General features: G+C 45.0%; 1 protein-coding gene across 5 annotated transcripts; it reads right to left on the reverse strand.

The window, feature by feature from the left end:
- Positions 1–988: 988 nt before the first annotated feature.
- Positions 989–18,917, reverse strand: glcci1a (glucocorticoid induced 1a). 5 transcript variants are annotated; one of them, XM_035619987.2, is made up of 8 exons: positions 18,164–18,917; positions 11,092–11,243; positions 9,287–9,376; positions 6,702–6,857; positions 5,636–5,788; positions 5,320–5,530; positions 4,226–4,346; positions 989–4,152 (listed from the first exon to the last, which is right to left on the reverse strand). In XM_035619987.2, the coding sequence occupies exons 1-8, from the start codon at positions 18,534–18,536 to the stop codon at positions 3,831–3,833; spliced, it is 1,578 nt and encodes a 525-aa protein (XP_035475880.2). In that variant the 5' UTR covers positions 18,537–18,917; the 3' UTR covers positions 989–3,830. The 5 variants fall into 5 exon arrangements, with proteins under 5 accessions (XP_035475880.2, XP_035475881.2, XP_035475882.2 ...); XM_035619988.2 differs by having other exon boundaries at positions 6,702–6,854; positions 18,164–18,916; XM_035619989.2 differs by having other exon boundaries at positions 989–4,149; positions 18,164–18,916.
- Between the last annotated feature and the right edge of the window lie 510 nt (positions 18,918–19,427).

The following is a 19,427-nucleotide window of genomic DNA, read 5'->3' on the forward strand; positions in this document are numbered from 1 at the left end:
CGGGACGACAGCTGAGTAACTATGTTGCCGTTGAAATGTCGTCTGGGAAATGCTTGTTAGTTAAATTGACTGTCTATATCAAAATGATTGATAACGTTTTTGATTTCATTGCAGAACTGCCTCAACTAAAAGGGAATTAATTTACCATCAATTGCAGTTCAAGCTTTTAGCATTTGGCCGTGATACAGTGTGATCAAAAAGTCAGCAATGTGTCCTCGCAGAATTCTGTAGTTTTTTTAAATTTTTTTATTGCATTAGTATGTCGCGGACAAAAAAGAACTGACCTCATACAAAAGGACGAACTGTTCCAAATTCAGCTGCCGTGTATTGTTTGAAATGTTTTCCATCTTCATAAGGTCCACAGGAGATGTTTGCAGGCCTTGTGGTCAATCAGGGGCATGAGATAAGAGATTCTGTAGTTATATTTTTCGTGGTCAGAAAATATTATCACCACAGAAACTGGACTTGTTAATTTTGCGCTCAAGGCCCGCTGCATCACAACAGCTGCTTTTTTCCGCGAAGGAAATGTGATGAATCATTAGTCGTCGTGCACTGAGCGAAACTCCTCGCTCTCTCTGCCCCCATGTATTTACATTATATGTCACTAACTTCGTGTTTTCTCTCTCATCTCACCCCAACCGGTCGAGGCAGGTGTTCTGCTCGAGGTCCCTTCTGTTAAAAGTTGTCACCAAGTGCCAACTGTTGGCTTTCTCTGTGATACTGTGAGGTCTCTACCTTACTCTGTAAAGTGCCTTGAGATAATGTATATGTTGGCGCAATACCTATAAATTGCATTGATGACATTGTTTCCTTTTTAAAACTGGCTCTGCGATTCGAAGTGAAGTGGTTCTCAAACGAAGGGGGAAAGCGTTTAGCAGCAGAAATCCGAGAGAACGTGAACTGTGTCCTTGTTGACGCTGTTGTGTTACACTGTGTTATCAGTAGTGGTGCTCACAGACTCGCACACACACTAAAGAATGGACAAACCAACCAATAATCTTTTTTTTATTGCCATTGTGCATGAACTTTGACAATGCAGATTACACGAGGAGTATGATGTGGTGAGTTTATGGACACTCTAACCTGCCAGTGATGTGCTCTGGTCACTCTCAGTGCTGGTTTTGTATCGGTTGATGGCTTTAGCAACGAACCCCCCCCCCGCGCTCAAAACCAAAGGAATGCATGATGAGACGCACGAGTCGAACAATGGACAACATCCCCCAGGGGACGACACCTTTTTTTCTTTTTCTTTTTTCCCCCTATTATTGCACACATCTAGTTTACCAATGTCGAGTACATGTGGGACATTGGGAAAGCTATAGCTCTTGGTAAGGTGCTGAAACATCTTTAGAAACCACGACACTGCATTTAGCCTCTTTTAAAAGCCACATATATGCAAAAACATGGATGGAACATTTAATGCAGGGGATTCCACAAGCACGCCAGGTATCAAAATAAATGTGGATTATGTTTCACTCTTGCAAATCAAAGAGGGTGGATCATTTACACTTGGCGATTCTCAAATGCGGGAGAAGTTGTTTAGCACATGAGTACGTGAGATGTTTAGGAAGAGGCTCCGGGCGCCTGGTGGATATGAGACAGGCGGCCGTGACCCCCTTTTTCATCTGTGCATCACAAAACATGAAGGTGCTACTGTACCTGCAGCCAACCGCTGCAGCTTGTCTCTTAACGGCAATCACAACGAAAGGCTGAGCGATATATTATAGGAGTGAATCGTTTGAGAGTCTATTTATGTCTGGGATGCTGAAGTCTCGTGGAATATATTTCAATGGAAACAACAATTATCTGGATGATCAGAACAGTCTAAAGTTTGGGTATCAACTGAATGGAGATAAAAGTTGTACAAATATTCATCTGATATGGCTACACCTTATTTATTTATTTTTTTCAGACCTAACCAGACTGTGTGGCTATATCCACTGTTCCTCAGGGCTTCGTATCGGCCGGGCATCCAACAAGATTCATTTTTGTGCCTGTAAGATGATAATATATATATATATTTTTTTAAAAGTCAAGTACCAAATGCAGCCATCAAATATCTGTGTTGCTTGCTACCAAGTTCAAGCTGCATTCATTGATTATTTGCCACTTGAGGGCAGCATAGCAACACTTGACATCTGAACGGCGTCACAGAATTCTCTGTTCATTATTCCAACATTTGCTCGACGAGGGCAAAATTTAAATTCTCTAATTGAAATAAAAATAAAAATATCAGTGCATAAACACGTCTTGTTCATTCTATAAAAGCAATGATCGGCTCCCTGCTTCCTCGCCAGAGAATTGCAGTGGAAGAAATGTCAGCCACCGAAGGGAGATTTTTTTTTTTCAAATGAAAAAACATTGTGCTCTTCATATCTCGTTTGCAATTCTTCCAACTGCGGAGGACCCGCATAACATATTGGCCGATATATATATATTTAGCAAATTCACAAATGTTGATATGGACCTCAGAAATCCAGTATCAGATGAGTTGTAGTCTCGATGGAGTTTGGTTAAACTGTTAAACGTTACACCTGGTTCTTGAATCTTTGAACAAATAAGGGCATTTCAACCTCAGAGAAATGTTTGTACAACTCCATCTCCAAACTGTACACAGAGCTTGATGCTTCCGTGTGAGCGCATCTTCACGTGATGCTGCTGCAGACTTCACCGCTTGTCCACAAGAGTCACTCGTCAGACTTAAATAACAGACTACCTCCACAGGTCTGTCCAAGTCTCTGTCCAGTACGCTTCCGTCAGTGCACACAGCCACGCACGTCATATCAGCCACAGTCACAGTGTGTGCGGTCCGTTCAGTGTCCCGCCACCAGTTGATTAAAAAAAGGGCGGCCACGAGGGGGGAAGCCCACCGACTCAAGCCTGCACCCTCTGCAGCTCCTGTCGCAGGTCTGGTCTCAGACCGGACTCTGGAACGGAGAGGAATGACTCGTCTGGGAATGACAGAAAACCACCAGGAATACGTGACAGTGTATCCGCTCTGCTTCGTCGAGCTGCAGATATTCGTATGGACATACATTCCAAACTACCTGAGTATAGACTCTGATTGTGAAATACCTGAAGCGAGGCCAGATGCAGACACTGTGCAACCTAATTGTGGCCATTTTTTTTTTTTTAAGACTTTGCCCAAATGATTTGCTCTTTGCATTTTGAGACAGGGTTTAATCATGTAACCTGGATAGTGTAAACATAATCCAATCCATAAGACAGCTGTTTCTCCTGTTCAGTACGTAACACAGCAATACAAAGTTTTGGATTTCTTTTTTTAAGCATTTGTCTTTCTTATAATACATAACACACACAAATATTTATAAATGTGTGTGTGTTTGTTTATATATCTTCACACATACGTTGTGTGTGTGTGTATATAGAGAGAGACACACATATGTATAGAGCTTATTCATACTGTGATTGTTGAAACAACACAACACATAATCTAACCGGAATACCAGTTTAAAATGCATGCCCTCCCCCCCTTCATCCAAAGTGCTCCGTTCCTCCCTCTGATGCCTGCATAAGACAACCTTCAACCTTTAACCTTTCACCATCAAGTTCCTCTCTACCGACAACAGCTCAGACATTATGCAGGACAGGACGTTAAGGTGGTGAGTCTCTGTGGTGGCGGTGGTGGTTAATCGGGACATTGTTGCTACGTCATGCAGAGATAGGAGGGGATTGAGGGAGGGGGGGTCAGCACAGAGAGTGGCAGACTCCCCTGGCAGAGCAGAGGGAGGTATGAGTGGGACAGTTAGTGGTGATGGCAGGTGGTCGCTAGCGTTGATCCCAGAGCCAGAGGCCAGCTCTGCTCAGGCCTAGCTGATGGCGGGGCTGTCTGTCGGGGGGTCTGCAGTCTCTGAAGGTGAGCCGGGCTCCTCCGGAGGGTCGTCTGTGCTGGTGCTCGTGGAGACCTGAGAGGGGGCGCCGTAGGCCGACGTAGCCCACTGGGGCTCTGAGCCCGGGCCCGCCGCGGCGCTGTCCTCGTCCTCCTCTGGCTCCGAGGCCGGCGTGAGGAGCAAAGAGCCGGGGAGTCTGACTGGGCAGAACGCTGAGCCTGTTGGAATGAAGTTGACCTTGTTTTTGTCGGGGCAGGAGAAGAGGGGGGCCGATGCCGACGTGGACTGCCTCGAGCTGCTGCTGAGAAACACAAGTGGCGTCGGTGAGGTTCACACATTGACGCGGTAAATTCAACACAAGTATCCGTCCATACCTCATCTCCTCAAAAGCTTTAATCTTCTCGCAGCCTTCTGGCGGCTCTCGCTTGAACATGTAGCTGTTGTTGGGTTTGGGCGAAGAGGCGAATTTGGGCAGTGGTGAGCTGCTTCCACTGTCTGTGAACAGAGATACAATGTTGAGAGCAATTAAAAACAGCATTTTAAAAAAGGGTTTCTGCAGCAATTTTTGCTTCAAGTTCCTGAAGGAAACAGAAACGGATTAATGACGACTGAAAACAAGTTCTTACCGTCTCCTGACGTCTCCACAACAGAAATCAACAAGGGAGAATATCTGAGTCCCAACAGATTAAACTTTGATGTACAAGACTTGTTAGACTATATCTTTGATGCTGTCAACAAATCCAATGAAAAGAACAAATCCAGCAATGATTTACTCATCGTTCATGACCTCCCTGCCCCGTCTGTGTCATTCGGCCCCGAGCGCACTGCCTCCTACTGAAGATGTAATGAAGACTGCAGCAAGCACAGCCAAACTAACAGCAGATGTCTCGACTTACTGTACTGTATATCTGAAGGAGCAGATAGCGGGTTGTGCCACAGTGAATAATAGAATGGGCACTGTTCTGATTTAAAGGAGGACCGGGAGCTTCACAGCTCACTGTCCCGACAAGGTTAATAAGAAAAACTATGAGCTGAGGGGAACTGCAGTGGGTTGGTGGTTTTACTCTTGCAACACCATGAATGGAAAAAAATGATCAAGAACAGTGAAGCTGTTTATGGAAATTTGAATAACCTGATAGTCAGGTTTGACTGTGGAGGCACGTGAGCAGGATGTCATGTCACTCAGACGCGAGTGGGTTTTGTTAGGTCGTGTTACCTGCTTTAAGAATGTGGGTTATAAATGTAAAAATAACAAACGAACAGAGGAAATCACTGTTGTCGGATATAACATAAAAAATATTTTTGATAATACCTGGGCCGATCCGTCTGCTCCAAATTTAATTTAACGCATTCCTTTCTAAAATTGCAGAGATCTCAAGGACCAAGCAGATACATGGTTTACAAATGGTGCAACGACGCAAACCCGGTGACCCCAAAGTGGCCAGGACAAGTGCTCGGTGTTCGTCACCTTTGTCCCGGTCGTACAGTAGATCCTCTGTGGAGTAGGGACTGCCGTCGTGCGATCCCGGTGGGCAAGCTGGTGAGGGGCAGGGTGACAGACTGGAGCAGCTGCTGGACCGGCCGGGGGCTGAAGGAGTCTGGGTGTCCACGCTTCGGCTGCTGCCGCTGCGCTGCTGGGGGGGGAAAGGCGCTCGCCGCCCGTCGGGGACCTCCAGCGACTGCAGAGGCCCAGAGGAGACAGACAACACCAATCGGGACAAAGCCAGTCGGTCAACGGGATCTGAGACCCCTGGGTCGATCACAGCTTGTCTCAGTAAACTCACCTTCAGCTCCTCCTTCTCCCCGTTGTCTTTGATGAAGACCTTCTCCAGCTCATGGTTGATGCCCTCCATGCTGCTGGGCACCCTCGAGATGGAGGGCTTTGGCACTGTGATGTTGGACAGCGGCATCTGGGCCGACTTCGACATGGAGAAGTGCTGCAACACACACACACAAAAACACACACACAAACACATGCATACAATTTTATGATTTGTTTCATCCCTGTGGGGCACAACTCATTTATGAAGCGCATTCCATAGCTCTTCACCCTGAACTTTAACTATTACATGTCCATTTCTAACCTTAAACTTAACCCTAAAACTAACTTGGACCTTTAACCATAATAGGGCTGCAACTAACGATTATTTTCATAATCGATTACTCTGTCGATTATTTTCTCGATTAATCGATGAGTTGTTTAGTCCCAAAAAGTCATAAAATGGTGAAAAATGCCAATTTGTTTTTCCGAACACCCCAGGATGATGAAAATTCTTCCTGACGCCACTGTATTATTCTTCATAACTGCAGTGCCAGATATCAGATTCCAACATTACATCAGGACAATTTTTCATCCTACTATGTCCGTATTTAAAAAGGTTTTATTTTCTGAGGCTCAGAACTCTGTTGTACTCCTTCAAACTCAGTAAAATCAGCGACTTCAACCCCAAAAAGAAAGAAAGAAATGGAGTTGTTGCAGGGAAGTGTTTCTCAACTCTGTCTCCGTGGATGTGCGTCTGCCACACAGGCGTCACACCACCGTCGCCTTCTACACTGTTGTGCCCGGTTCCACAGCTCTGTATTCGGCTTCATTAGAAAAGCTAAAAGTATCAGAAATTAGAGTCCAACATTCTCTCATCAAACCAATTTTCTATTAAATACTGACTCTTATTTTAGATTCAGATTTCAGTTGAGGGTATTGTTTCAGTTCCAGGTCCTGCTACTTCTGTAATGGAACATTTTGAAATTAATGAATGAATTATGAATGGATAAAAAAACCCACTGGTATCAGTTTTAGCTTACTCTGACCACCTTGAGGACAAAAAGAAAGGTTTTCCGGCAGTACGCTACCTGAACGTGTCCAACAGTGGAGGTGTGGTTGGTGGTGCTGGTGAGGGTGGTGTAGGTGACGGTGTTGTACTGGAGCGGGGACAGTCGGTCCTTGTCTTTACTGTGGCGTCCTCCTGGTTTGCCGCGCTGGAGCTGCTGCCGAAGCTTCGCTATCTGCTGGATCAGAGGAGGAGCAGTGCGGTGGATGAGGGAGGAGGAACACAAAGATTACACAGGGTCAATAAGTACTGAAATTCTATTCTGCTCAATACTGCGGCCTGTCAGTGTCAGACCTCAACCTGGTCAGTTGCAAACGGTGAAAGTATGAAAAAATATGGATCGCAATTCAAACAGGGATTGTCAGGCTGCGGCAGTCACCTTTGGCTTTGATAGCTCAAGGAAACATCAGTATTTCATGGTGTATATTAGTAATAAATGTAAAAATAAAAAGACATGTTAGTGGCCGCCTCTGTCCGCCTGGACTGTAAATCAGACACAAGCAGGATGGGACCGACGACTCTGGTGCACACGGCTTACTTTTCTGGTGTTGCTGTTCAAAGCAGCTGCACCCCTCTCCTCCTTCCTCCTTGTACCTCATCTATTGACATGTGTGGGAGTCGCCGTCGGAGCTCGCACCTCCTCTGCAGCCCCGTAACTCAGTAACGTGCCTGTGCACACATTAGTGAGAGCAGATGACATCCACTCTCAGCCCGTATTGTTCCTTTTGCTGCAGGAGGCGGAGAGGAGCCAGCCGGGGGCTCAGCTGACCATAAATCGCGGCGGGTTATAGCCAGTGCAAAGGGAGGAAATACAGTTGTGAAGTGTGCGGCGGCGTTATCTGGCATGTCTCTGCCGCTGCCTAGTATCAGTGGGCTGCAGCCTCAGAGGATGTGAGTGTTTTTTATGGCCTTACACCATCGGCACCATAAAGCCACGTATAAGGCACCTGTGATGTCACAGCCTGAGGAAAACGTCAGTTACAGCAACTGGACTATTGTTTCTTCACTACGCAAAGAAAATCTGTAGGTCTGACACTCCTTTAAAGGAATTCACCACAAAGTATAACTACCTACTCTGTTACAAGACGTCACATACAGAGTGATAACACTGGCTTTAAAGAGGTCAAACAGCAAAATGTGACTTTTGTAAAGTACGAAAAAGAGAACTTTTAATTTGGGAAATGTCAAAATTTAAAGACGCCCTTTGCTGATCCCATCCTATTCTGGGATTGGGCAAAGCGAGAATTTGACTTGTTCGGACACAGAGTTGGTGAGATAAAATGTGCAAGATCACTTTTAATGTTGCAGCAATAAATAGGACATTTATTTCCCTAAAATTTCTCCAGTGCCGACAGCAGAACTGACCACGCCAGGACTTATTGATACTGCGGCTAATAATAATGAGTCCTCTCCAGTGACTGTGTGTCTGTCGAAGGTCCAGTGTACCAGTGAAAACTGAGCTGACATGTTCATGCGACACAATCGGATCACTTCATCCAGCTCTGTGCTGCAGACCAGCACAAAGGAGGGAACACGCACACAGCTGCAATGTCAGCGGTTCAGAGGTCTCAGAATGCTTTGATATAAAACATCTATTATTTCTGTCACTATTGTTATCATCATCATCATTTGTAGTAGTATTTTTATTATCATTATCATATTAATTCTCCCTCTTTGTATTCCACCATTCTTCTTCTCAGTCTTCATGTAAAGCAGATTGAGTTTTAACCCTAACCCTAACCCTCCTGGGAATCATATTTGCTATACATATATATATATATATATATATATATATATAACCTGCATTTCCTAAAATGGAAGAGGTTGGTGCATACATGTAATTAATCTGACCATTAAAAGAGCTCTCCGTTAATTTAGCAGTGCTGTCTCTAAGAATAACATTTTTATACAACCGTCTTAACATATGTACGAGTGTAAAATTCACCTCAGAGTTCACCTTTAAGACACCATTCTTGTCTGATTGTATAAGATGAACTCTTTTGTCATTTTTGTATATATGCATATGCCAATTATGTTTTCAAATTGCACGTTCAGGAACTCAAAATTCAACAGAAGCTGAAGTCAAAGCCAATGGATTTTTGCCAAATGTTAAGTGCAGTCTGCAGCTGCCATGCCTCATCACACACCCTCATTCATAATTAATTTGCAACTCTAAACTGCGTGTATGTGTGAACATAAATTGTCTGCTTTTACATAGCGCTAATCTAGTCTTAGTGATCATTTAAATAGTCGCATTCACACACTCATTCATATAGCACTTGTATATATTGTACTTATCCATCCAGCAGAGAGCTGGACATTAAAACCTTTCCAGCTGACTACTTTCTAACGGTTTTAAGTTATGTCACCATCACTTTTTATAAAGTTCTGATGTTATGACTACAAAATTTAAATGGATGAAGGTTTTCAGTTATCAGACATCTAGATCTTTAGTTTTTAAGCAAAACAAGCTGAGCACACATCAGCCGTAGCTCGGCTAACGGCCTGAGGCCCATCCTGACGCCCATCTTGACGCCCATCCTGACGCGTGCGTGCGTGCGTGCGTGCGTGCGTGCGTGCGTGTGTGTGTCCATGTTAGTGACGTGCCTCTCTGAGCTGGTCGGCACTGCCCCAGGACGCAGAGCGCTGGTGGGTGCTCCTCCGCTCTCCCGCTTCTTCACTCCAACATCCAGGAGTCTGAAAACAACACCACAGGGATGGATGGTTCACCAGTGACAACAGGGCTGATCAATAGGAGTGATCTAATCAATTAACTCTATGTTTACGTGCACATACAACGTCATGCGTGAGCAATGCTCCACACAATCCTGTTCACAAGCAGCGCTCTTGACTAAACATGAAATCCACAAATAGAGCAGAAAAGAGCCATCAGCTGTGCTGGTCTCTGTTACTCACATATTCCATCCTTCATGTGATCTATGATTCAATGTTCAGCGAATACGTTTTCTGATCTGTGAGGGCACTGCCAGTCAGCAAAGTATAGTCGAATCAATAGCGCAAGTTCATTCTGATGTAGTTTCTATAGTCCCGGTGAATTGGTCTGAACACTTCCTGCGATGTGTCAACTCACACACACTCACAATCATGCCTTAGTCTCACTTTGAGAGTTAATAATAAACTAAGAGCAAAGAGGTCGTCTGGCTTTTGAAGCCGCAGAGATGCCTGGGCAGAAAATGTCACACAACCCAAAAGAAACAGGATGTATATAGCGGTGTAAATGGTAAATGGAATGTATTTATATAGCGCTTTTCTAGTCATATAGACCACTCATAGTGCTTTACAGGAAAGTCAACTTTCACCCTAAATATTCCTGATGTTTTTCATCAAAATCCATGCATTATTATTCCCTAGGAAATCTATGACAATGTCAAAAAACACCCCGTCTCACAATGTTTCTCAATCCTCCACAGCTCCACTGGTGGTAGATGTGTGACCTACACAGACTGACAGTGGTGACTCATACAGTCCTCACTCAGGTTGCAGATGGTGAAATTGAAGATGACGACAAACATCCTCCACTTTAATGGCACAAGCCAGAGCTGGCAGCTCTCCGATCTTATGAAGGGCCTACGCAAGTGAAATAATGACTGCTCATTACAGGAAACTTGAGCATTGACTACACTCAAAAAATTTTCTTTGTTTAGTAAAATCCTATTGATTGCACGTCACAGACATTAGAGTGGAATGTTTTTTAATCAGCAGAAATGGGTCTGTCAGATATTCCCCCGCATTTTTCCAAGAAACCCACAATGCAGCTTGACCGCCCACAGTTCGACTGACCGAGATCCGGCTGTGTTATTATAGTAACAGCTAGTGTTTCCAGGAGTGCTGAAGCAGAGATGATGAGTGGGCAACAGACGTACCCAGCCAACACTTCATCAACCCAAGGTTGACAGCAGGTCTATGGCACAACATGCAGGTTGCACATGAACCACTAAACAGCCAGACTCACAAAAAATGTAAATGACGGAGTATAACCTCACACCCTTACAGTGCTCAGTGTTTCCCACGGAATAAAATCAATCTGTGGCAGTAGCTAGGCACGCGGCAATAGAGGTGGGGGTGAAAGGTAAGAGACCACGGCCTCCCTGGTTGCTAAAACCTGCATGATCCTCGCAGCAACCTGCACACCTACAGCCAATAATTCGACAAGCCCTCTTGGCGAGGATGGTAAAAATCTTTATGGATGCTTTGAGGGCCCACCAACACTGGATTTCTCCTGGTGCTGCTGATGGATGTTATTATAGAAACAAAAAACTAAGATGATTTGTATAGTAGATGCTAATCACCAGCGCTTTCCTTCACAAAATGGTGAATGACTTCATCTCTGTGGAGGAGCAAACACAGCGTGACACCTTGCAGGGAAAAGACAGTGTGTGGGTTGCGCTTACCTGTGTGGATTTATCTTTCATACAAGATGGGTAGAGCACGTGGGGGTCACAAGGCCACTGTCCAGTGAGATAGGGCCCGGTGATGGTACAAAAGGCGGAAGTCCACCCAATGGCCCCCAAACTGCACACCTGCTGTGAGTTGGTCCTTTCGCCTTCACAGATGAAAACACAAGAGAGATGGAACAACGTCAGTTCAATTTAAATAAAACACTGTGACAGAGTTTTCACCCAAACCTGCAAACAGTCATTTTCCGCCCACACCCACCGTCCAACACCTGACCAGCACCAAACTGCACAAACATTGAGCAACTGGCAGGTGAATGTAGTTCAGCAACTGGAAAGCTAAGGGACTTCTCCACTGGCCTCAACACTGTAGCTGTTGTTTGCACTAAACCTGATATAAAAAAAAATATATCACACTAACACACTGACTGCTAGTAGACCCCAGGAACCAGGACAAGGCTTGTGTATTCCCTGACAGGGCATCTCTCTGTACAGTATGTGCAGACTGTGTGTAGGTTTGTACATCAGGGGCAGTAGCATTTCTACCCTGCTTACCTTTTAGCCCTACAAAGGCAAGGTCCATCTTTATGGGCCCGTATCTGTGTCAACAATATAAAACGTATAAGGAATACACACCAAGGCTTTTGAAAAGGAACTCAGAAACCTGAAAGGAAAACTGGCTGCTACTGTCTCTACTAGAGCCCAACAGATATGGATTTTTGGGGGCCAATGTCAATGCTGATACTGACACAGATATAAGGGAGTGGGAAAAAAAATCAGATACTAATATACATATATGAAAAATAAAAAATTGGCAATAAAACCCAAGATGTCGTTTTTATAACTTGTATTTAGGAATTAGATAAAATAATTTATTTTAAGTAAAATGTAAACTGCATCGTTTATTCTGTTAAATAAAAGCTTTCACATCGCCAAACGATTTAAGGCTCATATCAGCCAATAGCATAATTAGCCAAGTTATACATCAGTTGGGCTAAAGTCTCTACAAAACTGACTGAATTCTAGAAACTATGCCTGAATCATCAAGTGAGATATAAAAACACTTGTTAAGCCGACAATTTAAATTGACTGTATATGTGCAACAAGCATGTTGGTGATTGTTTGACTTCTTTAGGGAGTAGCATTATGGGTTGTTTGCAGCCTTATCATGTTGCTGAGTCTGTCTATAGTGGATCTTTCACGGTTAAAGATTACTTTGTGCTTACTTAATGTCCAAGTGTACAGTGGAAAAACAATGTGGGTTTTTTTTTCAAATTAATGTTGTAATGGCTACACTGATGTGAGTGTCCCTGAATTCTGAAGCCCTGTCTGGCAGTGAAATGATGCTCTGACAGCTACAAGCACAAAGACCACATCTAGTAACCCTATGCATGTTCATACGCCTCATCTGGCCAATGTTCCTGTTGGTGTCTTAGCATTTGGTCCAACAATAGAGAATCCTATTACACGAGGTAGAGGGCAAGATCCTTTGCTATAAATCCACAGGATTACAGGTACACTCGTGGGACTAAAATTAGACTAGACCGAGATATTTTAACTGTGTTAAGTAGCTCAACGAGGAACCAAAGGAGAATCACAGGAAGGATACCTCTCCCTAACACGGTACATTTCTAGACCTACACTTCAGTGGGTTAGGGTTAGGGTTAGTTCTTCATAATTTAGCCAATGTACTGTCATGAAGAACACACTATATAACTATTGATAGGAACTGCAAGTGTCTATTATCTCCACAGGGAGGCACCAGTGGTGGTCCAGTAGACGTGTGCTTGTAACTTCCACTTTACTTACATTTATTTATTTATTTGGAAGCCGTTTTTCCCCCAAAGCGACTCTCGACAACTACAGAAATAGAAGCCGTGATAAAACAAACACCTTCACCCTGAATGTTGTGATGAAGTAGGTTTTTGGATAATTATTATTTGAAATATTTATGCCCCATTAAAGTATGAATATTTAAAATGATTTTTTTTTGGCCAAACCAATTTTCATCCGGATCTCTTCTCTGCATTTGTGTGTGGCTCTGACAGACTGGCTCAGCAATTTCTTACTTTGAAGTATCAAACACTACAGCAAGGGGGGGAGCCAGTCCTTTCTTACCATCTGACCAGCCGGCTCTAATCATTGATTGAGTCTTGAGTGGAATTGAGTTCAAGATGGTCTCCACCTCAGCTCCACATTCTTCTCCTCCTCTGTAAAGGTGTGCAGGATTTTTCCTCTGTCAGGCCATGAGTTCAAAAATAACACCTGTGCAACGCCAGCCGACTTTATCCACCACTTCCCAACAAATCTGATGATGTGTTGTGTTCTGTGCCACATTTGAAGGACCGCTTTCCACAGCTGAAGTGCTCTAAACCCGCTACAGTTTTATAATGAACTAAAAGTATTTTTACACTCCGAGCCCATATATTGATTTATTTGTGGCCACCACCACAATATTAACATTGACCGCAACACAATGATGATTTACCTAAAAGGTACATGCATTGATTTGAACAGTGCCTCTCGGCTCTGCTCTCTATATCTCTCCCTCTCACACCGACACACACAAACACGTCATCAGTGGACACATCTGTATAGTCACACTGGCAAAAAAACAACATAATTTGGTCTTCAAGGACAGAAACGATGTACGTGTATATTTGCACATGGAGCAGTGAGGTGAGATCAGATCACACATTGAGGACACATTTTTATGCCAGGTGTGGACAGACGAATTTAGAGCTATTCACTTGTGATCCGATCTCTCAGGATGGATGTTAATACTACATGTGAACATGGGTCACTGTTAATCAGGTATGTGTTGTAGTGAGCAAGCTAAAAGCGTGGTAGCAGCAATATATCTGAATGCAGGCCGCCAACTTTGACCAGGAGCAAAGCAAATCTGCACCAAACAGGTAGCGAGGTGGACTAAGATAGGAAAGAAACTCCAAAATTCGATAACAACCAGGTTTGATAAAAGGGAGGAATTGCTGTTTTTGCGAGCCATGCATGCTATTCCTAGAAATGGGTGACACTGCGTTTCCCCCATACTGCAAGACCAAAAGATTCCTTGGAAATCTGAATATGATTTCATAGGAGGTTTACAAAACTCCTCCAGGCATTTGGCGAGCAGTTTCAGGACATTTCATTTCCTCATATCAAATGATTCCATTTAAAATGGCGTCGTAACACATTAATACAACACTGTGACAGCCATAAATGTGGTGCGCTACAAAATGACTGACGTTGTGATGGAAACTTGTAAACGTTGTGTTGCGAAACTTTTTATATGAATCTTCTCGATGAGTGTTAGCGTCAAACATCAAGTCTCCAAAATGATTATGACCCAATTAGAAAGCCAATTCCTGGCGCTCTGGTTTACTGAGGTAGTTATTTACGCTTAAGAAGATTTCCACAATCCCTATCTGAATAATAACAGTCAGATTTACTATTCGGTATATATCTAATTTATAAAAACGTGCTGATTTGTGAAATAATGCTATATTTTGTGCTGCTACACCTTCTATTTCCAATGGCTTCTCGCACCAAAACATGACGTGACGCTTGTTGGCCAATGATGGGCAAAATTGTTAAAATTGGGATTATATTTAGGTGTAATGATGGATGGACTTGAGTCGAATAGAAGAGCGGCAGGTTATCTGTTGAAAAACTCCTCCAGGCATTTGGCGAGAGGTTTCAGGACATGAAATGTAAACAAAAGGAACTGAATATATTTGCTAAGCCATTTAATGTGGAACGAGCTGATGTGCCTGACCTAACACATTGAGCTGCAAAGTGACGAGCTCAAAGCTCAGTCCAGCAACCTCCCTCAGCCCGAGTTCTATAAACTGTATATACGTCCTGAGGATTTTTCATTCCCGAGGAAACATGTTCTGATGTTTTTGTCTGTTCGGGACAAATCTCTCCTGTGAGCAGTTCTTTCCAAAACTGATTCCTGCATAACTGGGCTCAGCTCATGATTGACTGACCTAAACCTGGAAAACCAGCTGTGATGATCATCAACACTACCATCCGACACCAGTCCCCTCACAAAAGAGGAGCAATTATTGAGGTTGGTGTCATATGTGTTCAATATTTTAGTACGACCCTTGAAAGGTTTTACAAAAACTTCATACACGGCTCCTCTGGGTAATATCTAGAGAAGTTCAGGGTTGCAGTGCATGTGTCAAAGCAGCTTAAAAGTTTAAAGATGTGAATTAAGGTTGCCTATGGTCAACAAGTACTTTACAAAGGCTCAATATTAAACCTCATCCATTTGTCTGGGAACAGTTGAATTTTGTGTAGGGCAAGTGGAGGAGACATTGAATTGCCCCCCGAAACAAGTGAATATCACAAACAATCGACTACAACAAAAATACTGTGCGTCTTCACGATTTTGAGCCACTCATTACTAGGCTATTTAGTTAAATTCATAACTTGTGGTTCAAGCATTTCACCCCAGAAATGCAGTGACAGAGATGTTACCTTAGTTGTGCAGCCCGGCCAAGTGCCAGGGATAGCCCCGAGAAGAAGAACCATTACTTCAGCACCACCAAGTGGTCATATTCTCCACGGTATGCCAGGGGACACCCAACTAGTACGTGACTTTAGCTAGCTAGCATTTGCAGCTGTGTAATACACTGTAATACTACATAATACAGTATGACAGTAATGTTATATAACATAGAGCACTGTGGTCTGCTCTCACTGAGTCACTTGCATTGACCCAAAAATACATTCCGATATTTGCTGAGCTACAAAAAGTGGAGACAGGGGGACTGCTCGCTTGTATCTCTACATCCAGTGGACAATATCTAAGGCTTATTATACAGATTGAAAAATCCTTTATGATCATATGGTAGCAATGACATCCTCATGAAATTGCCTTGAAGACAAAAAAGAAATCATAAAGTGTAGTATCGCATTCACTTTTGCGACCCACACCAACATCACCACCGCAGCAGCCTGGACTGTTTGACACAAGGCCGGCTCGCTCCACAGATTCATGCTGTTGAAGCCAGATTCTGAGTTGACCATCAGCAGCCTCCGCGGGAAAATCCAGACTTGTCAAACTAGGCGTCGAGCGTTGGCGAGTCTGAGTTCACTGCAGCCTCGGATTTCTGTTTCTTGGCGGACAGGAGTGGAGCCTTACATGGGCCTTCTGCTGTTGTGGACCCCTCCGCCTCATGGCCGGATGTTTTCATCGTTCTGAAATGCTTCTCTGCTCAACACAGTTATAAAGAGTTTCTCTCTTGCTTTTCTGTCAGCTACAACCAGTCTGACCTTTCTCTTCAACACAGAACTGCTTCTCACTGGATGTTTTCTGTTTATCTCTCCTTTCCAAAGAAAAACTCTAGATACTCCGTGTGTGTGTGTGTGTGTGTGTGTTTGTGTGCGTGCGTCTGTGCGCATGTGAGAATCCCTGTTTCAGAAATACTCAAACCGGCCGGTCTGACACCATTCCACAGTCGATCTCACCGAGATCACAATTTTCCTCCACTCCGATGCTTGATGTGAACGTCAACTGGAGCTCCTGACCTGATTGGCTGATCGGATAAGTGCAGGAAGGAGAAGGTGTACGGGGTGTTCCTAATAAAGCGCAAGGTGACTGTTTAATAGCCTGTAATGACAAGATTAAGGCTTCTCCAAAAATGCAGAGACCCAAGTTAACAGACACGACGCAAGCTCTATTTTGACTTATTTTATTTAAATATACACAAGGTCGTGTACACGCGGTGACACTGTATCACCCTTGTACTCGGATGCACGGTGTAATGCTCGTTTGCAAAAAAAAAAGGAGAACTGTCTTCTTCTTTGTGTGCGTGCAGTTGCAGATGCTGGCCTGCTTTGCCCCGGAGGGCTCTGTTTATAACCCTCACGGACTGCTAGGCCCCGGTGTTGCCAATCTACTGTAGTAGGAGCCACGGTGCTCACCGGCGGACGACGTGTCTTCTCGACGGCAAAACAAATGGAATTAATGGTAATAAACTGTTCGGTGCGCACGGCGTCTGTATGACAATCCGGCTGGTCATCGGTGCCATGGAGCCCGCTGGGCCCCTGTTGATCTGCGACAGAGCGGCTGCATCACCACCACACACACACACACACACACACACACTGGCATCCGTGTCCTGTCGTGTTACAACTGAGCGAGGGGGGGGGGGGGGGGGGGGCATATGGCAGTGACATGAAACCATTGCATTTCCCTCATATCGGATGAATCCATTCAAAGACGCCGTCGTGAACACGCTCATAACAGCGCCGTGACAGCCTCGACGTGCGCTGCGCTGCGCTACAAAATGACTGACGCCGTGATGGAGACCGGAACGTTGTTTTGCCAAACCTTGACGTGGAAAATACAACGATTTATACGAACCTTCTCGATGAGTGGCAACGTCAAACGTCAAAATGCCCCCACCCCCCCCCCCCAAAAAAAGGGTTATGACCCAATTAGAACGCTAGCCAATTAGCCTAGCATGTGCGTAATGTCGCGGTGTGGCCGGTTCAAAGCGAAGCTACAGAGGGACCGGCTCGCTACGCGGAAGTAGCATTGGAAAACTTGACAATTCCTGGCGCTCTGGTTTACTGAGGCAGTTATTTAGGCTTAAGGAGATTTCCCACAGTGCCTGTCTGGATGATGACAGCCGGCTTTACTATTCGGCATACGTGTAATTCATAAAAAAACGTGCTGATTTGTGAAATATTGCGATATTTTGTGCTGCTACGCCTTCTATTTCCAATGGCCTCTCGCACCAAAACACGACGTGACGCGCTTGCTGGCCGATGACGGGCGAAATGATCAAAATTCGGATTATATTTAGGCGTTATGATGGATGGACTTGAGCCGAATGGAAGCGCTGTGGGGTATCTGTTGAACGCGACTGGCTGTCCATCTCGAGACGCAGGCGTTGTCTTCATTCATCACCAAAACAATGGATGTTGGCATTTTGTTAAAGCCAGTTCGGCGCGACGGTCGCAGCCCCGAAGGGACGGGGAGCGACACTTAGCACGCCGAGCTATCTGCGCACATCGGAGACGGAGTTCATCCACTTCCGAGGGATGTCATTACCTTTGGCAGGCGGCGGGTGGGGGGCGCGCTCGGGCGAGCCTCGGCCGTCCGGCGGTGAAAGCCTCTGCCTGCGGAGCGGCCTGCCGTCCGAGCCGCTTCCACTCGGGTTGGCGGGACTGGAGCAACGGGACGTCGTCGGTCCTGTGTTGCTCCCGGCTGCTGAGGAGAAGGAGGAGGAGGAGGAGGAGGCGGAGCGGGTTGGGCTGTGCTGATTTCCACGCAAGAGCTGGTACGGCACCGTGGCGCGCACGGGCTGTGACCGGAGCGTGCCGGCGTTGCTGGCGCACGCGGGGCAGCGGGAGGCGGAGGGGGAGCGGCTGTGCGCCACCCGCTGCTGGGACGGGCCGGCGGCCGCTGCCGTCGACGCTGACATGGTGGTCCGCAGCTGTCTCCCGACGAAGTTGAATATATGTGGGCGAGTTAAAAACACTTGTGTCCAGGCAGTCGAACAGGCCACACGCCCTAAACTCGCGGTGTCCTATTTGGACATACAAACTGTTTTTTTGTTTTGTATCAAACTCCGCAGGTCAGCTCAGGTCAGGTCACTCCCACTCCTTCGAGGGCAGCGACAGCGACACTTGGGGAGGCAACGCCTCGTCATTCTCCAAAAGTCCAAAGTAACACAGCTCACCTGTGAAATGAGTCAACTTTCTGTCCACACACTCGTTTTTATCGCTTTACTTGGTTGTTCTTCTTCTTGTTTGGCACCGCGGTGTCCACGGGCGGCAGTCATTGGCTGCAACAGCTCCTGGCAGAAGAGGCTGAACTGCGGGTGGGACCAAATTACTACGTGCGCTCTCTGATTGGCCCTCGACCACTTCCTGGACGAGTCAATGGGTTGATGGTCATATGTGGAGGCTTCGACCAGTATGTTAATTCTTTTGGATGGACGTCGACCCATGTATTTGATGTGATTTGGGGGAAAACATACATTTGAAGGATGCTGTCGATAGAAGGCGTGCCTTTACTTCAAATGCTCTCTTTTAATACATTGTGAATTGCATCTATTCTTAAATATATGGTCTCAAAGGAAACCCAACGTTCACCAAGCATGGAATGAAACTATACTTCAAAACACTGACAAATCCGAATGCCATTAGGACTGTGGCTACACACCTCTTTCTCTATTATGAACGTAATACATAACCTTAATGTGCATTTGAGCATTATTACATAATAACAACATGTGATTCACAATTAAAGGCAGTGTTGAATCGATCAAGTGACATGAGTGACCCTTGTTTCTCATTTGATGATAAAACAC

This window comes from Scophthalmus maximus, chromosome 22 (genome assembly GCF_022379125.1).
Source record: "Scophthalmus maximus strain ysfricsl-2021 chromosome 22, ASM2237912v1, whole genome shotgun sequence".
Classification (NCBI taxonomy): Eukaryota; Metazoa; Chordata; class Actinopteri; order Pleuronectiformes; family Scophthalmidae; genus Scophthalmus; species Scophthalmus maximus.

Excerpts from the sequence above, each read along its gene's own strand:
- glcci1a (XM_035619987.2), bottom strand. The coding sequence starts at position 18,536 with ATGTCAGCGTCGACGGCAGCGGCCGCCGGCCCGTCCCAGCAGCGGGTG. Across the intron at positions 9,377-11,091 it reads TGAAAGATAAATCCACACAG|ACTCCTGGATGTTGGAGTGA; the intron begins GTAAGCGCAACC and ends TGTTGTTTTCAG. Across the intron at positions 5,531-5,635 it reads GGGAGAAGGAGGAGCTGAAG|TCGCTGGAGGTCCCCGACGG; the intron begins GTGAGTTTACTG and ends GGGCCTCTGCAG.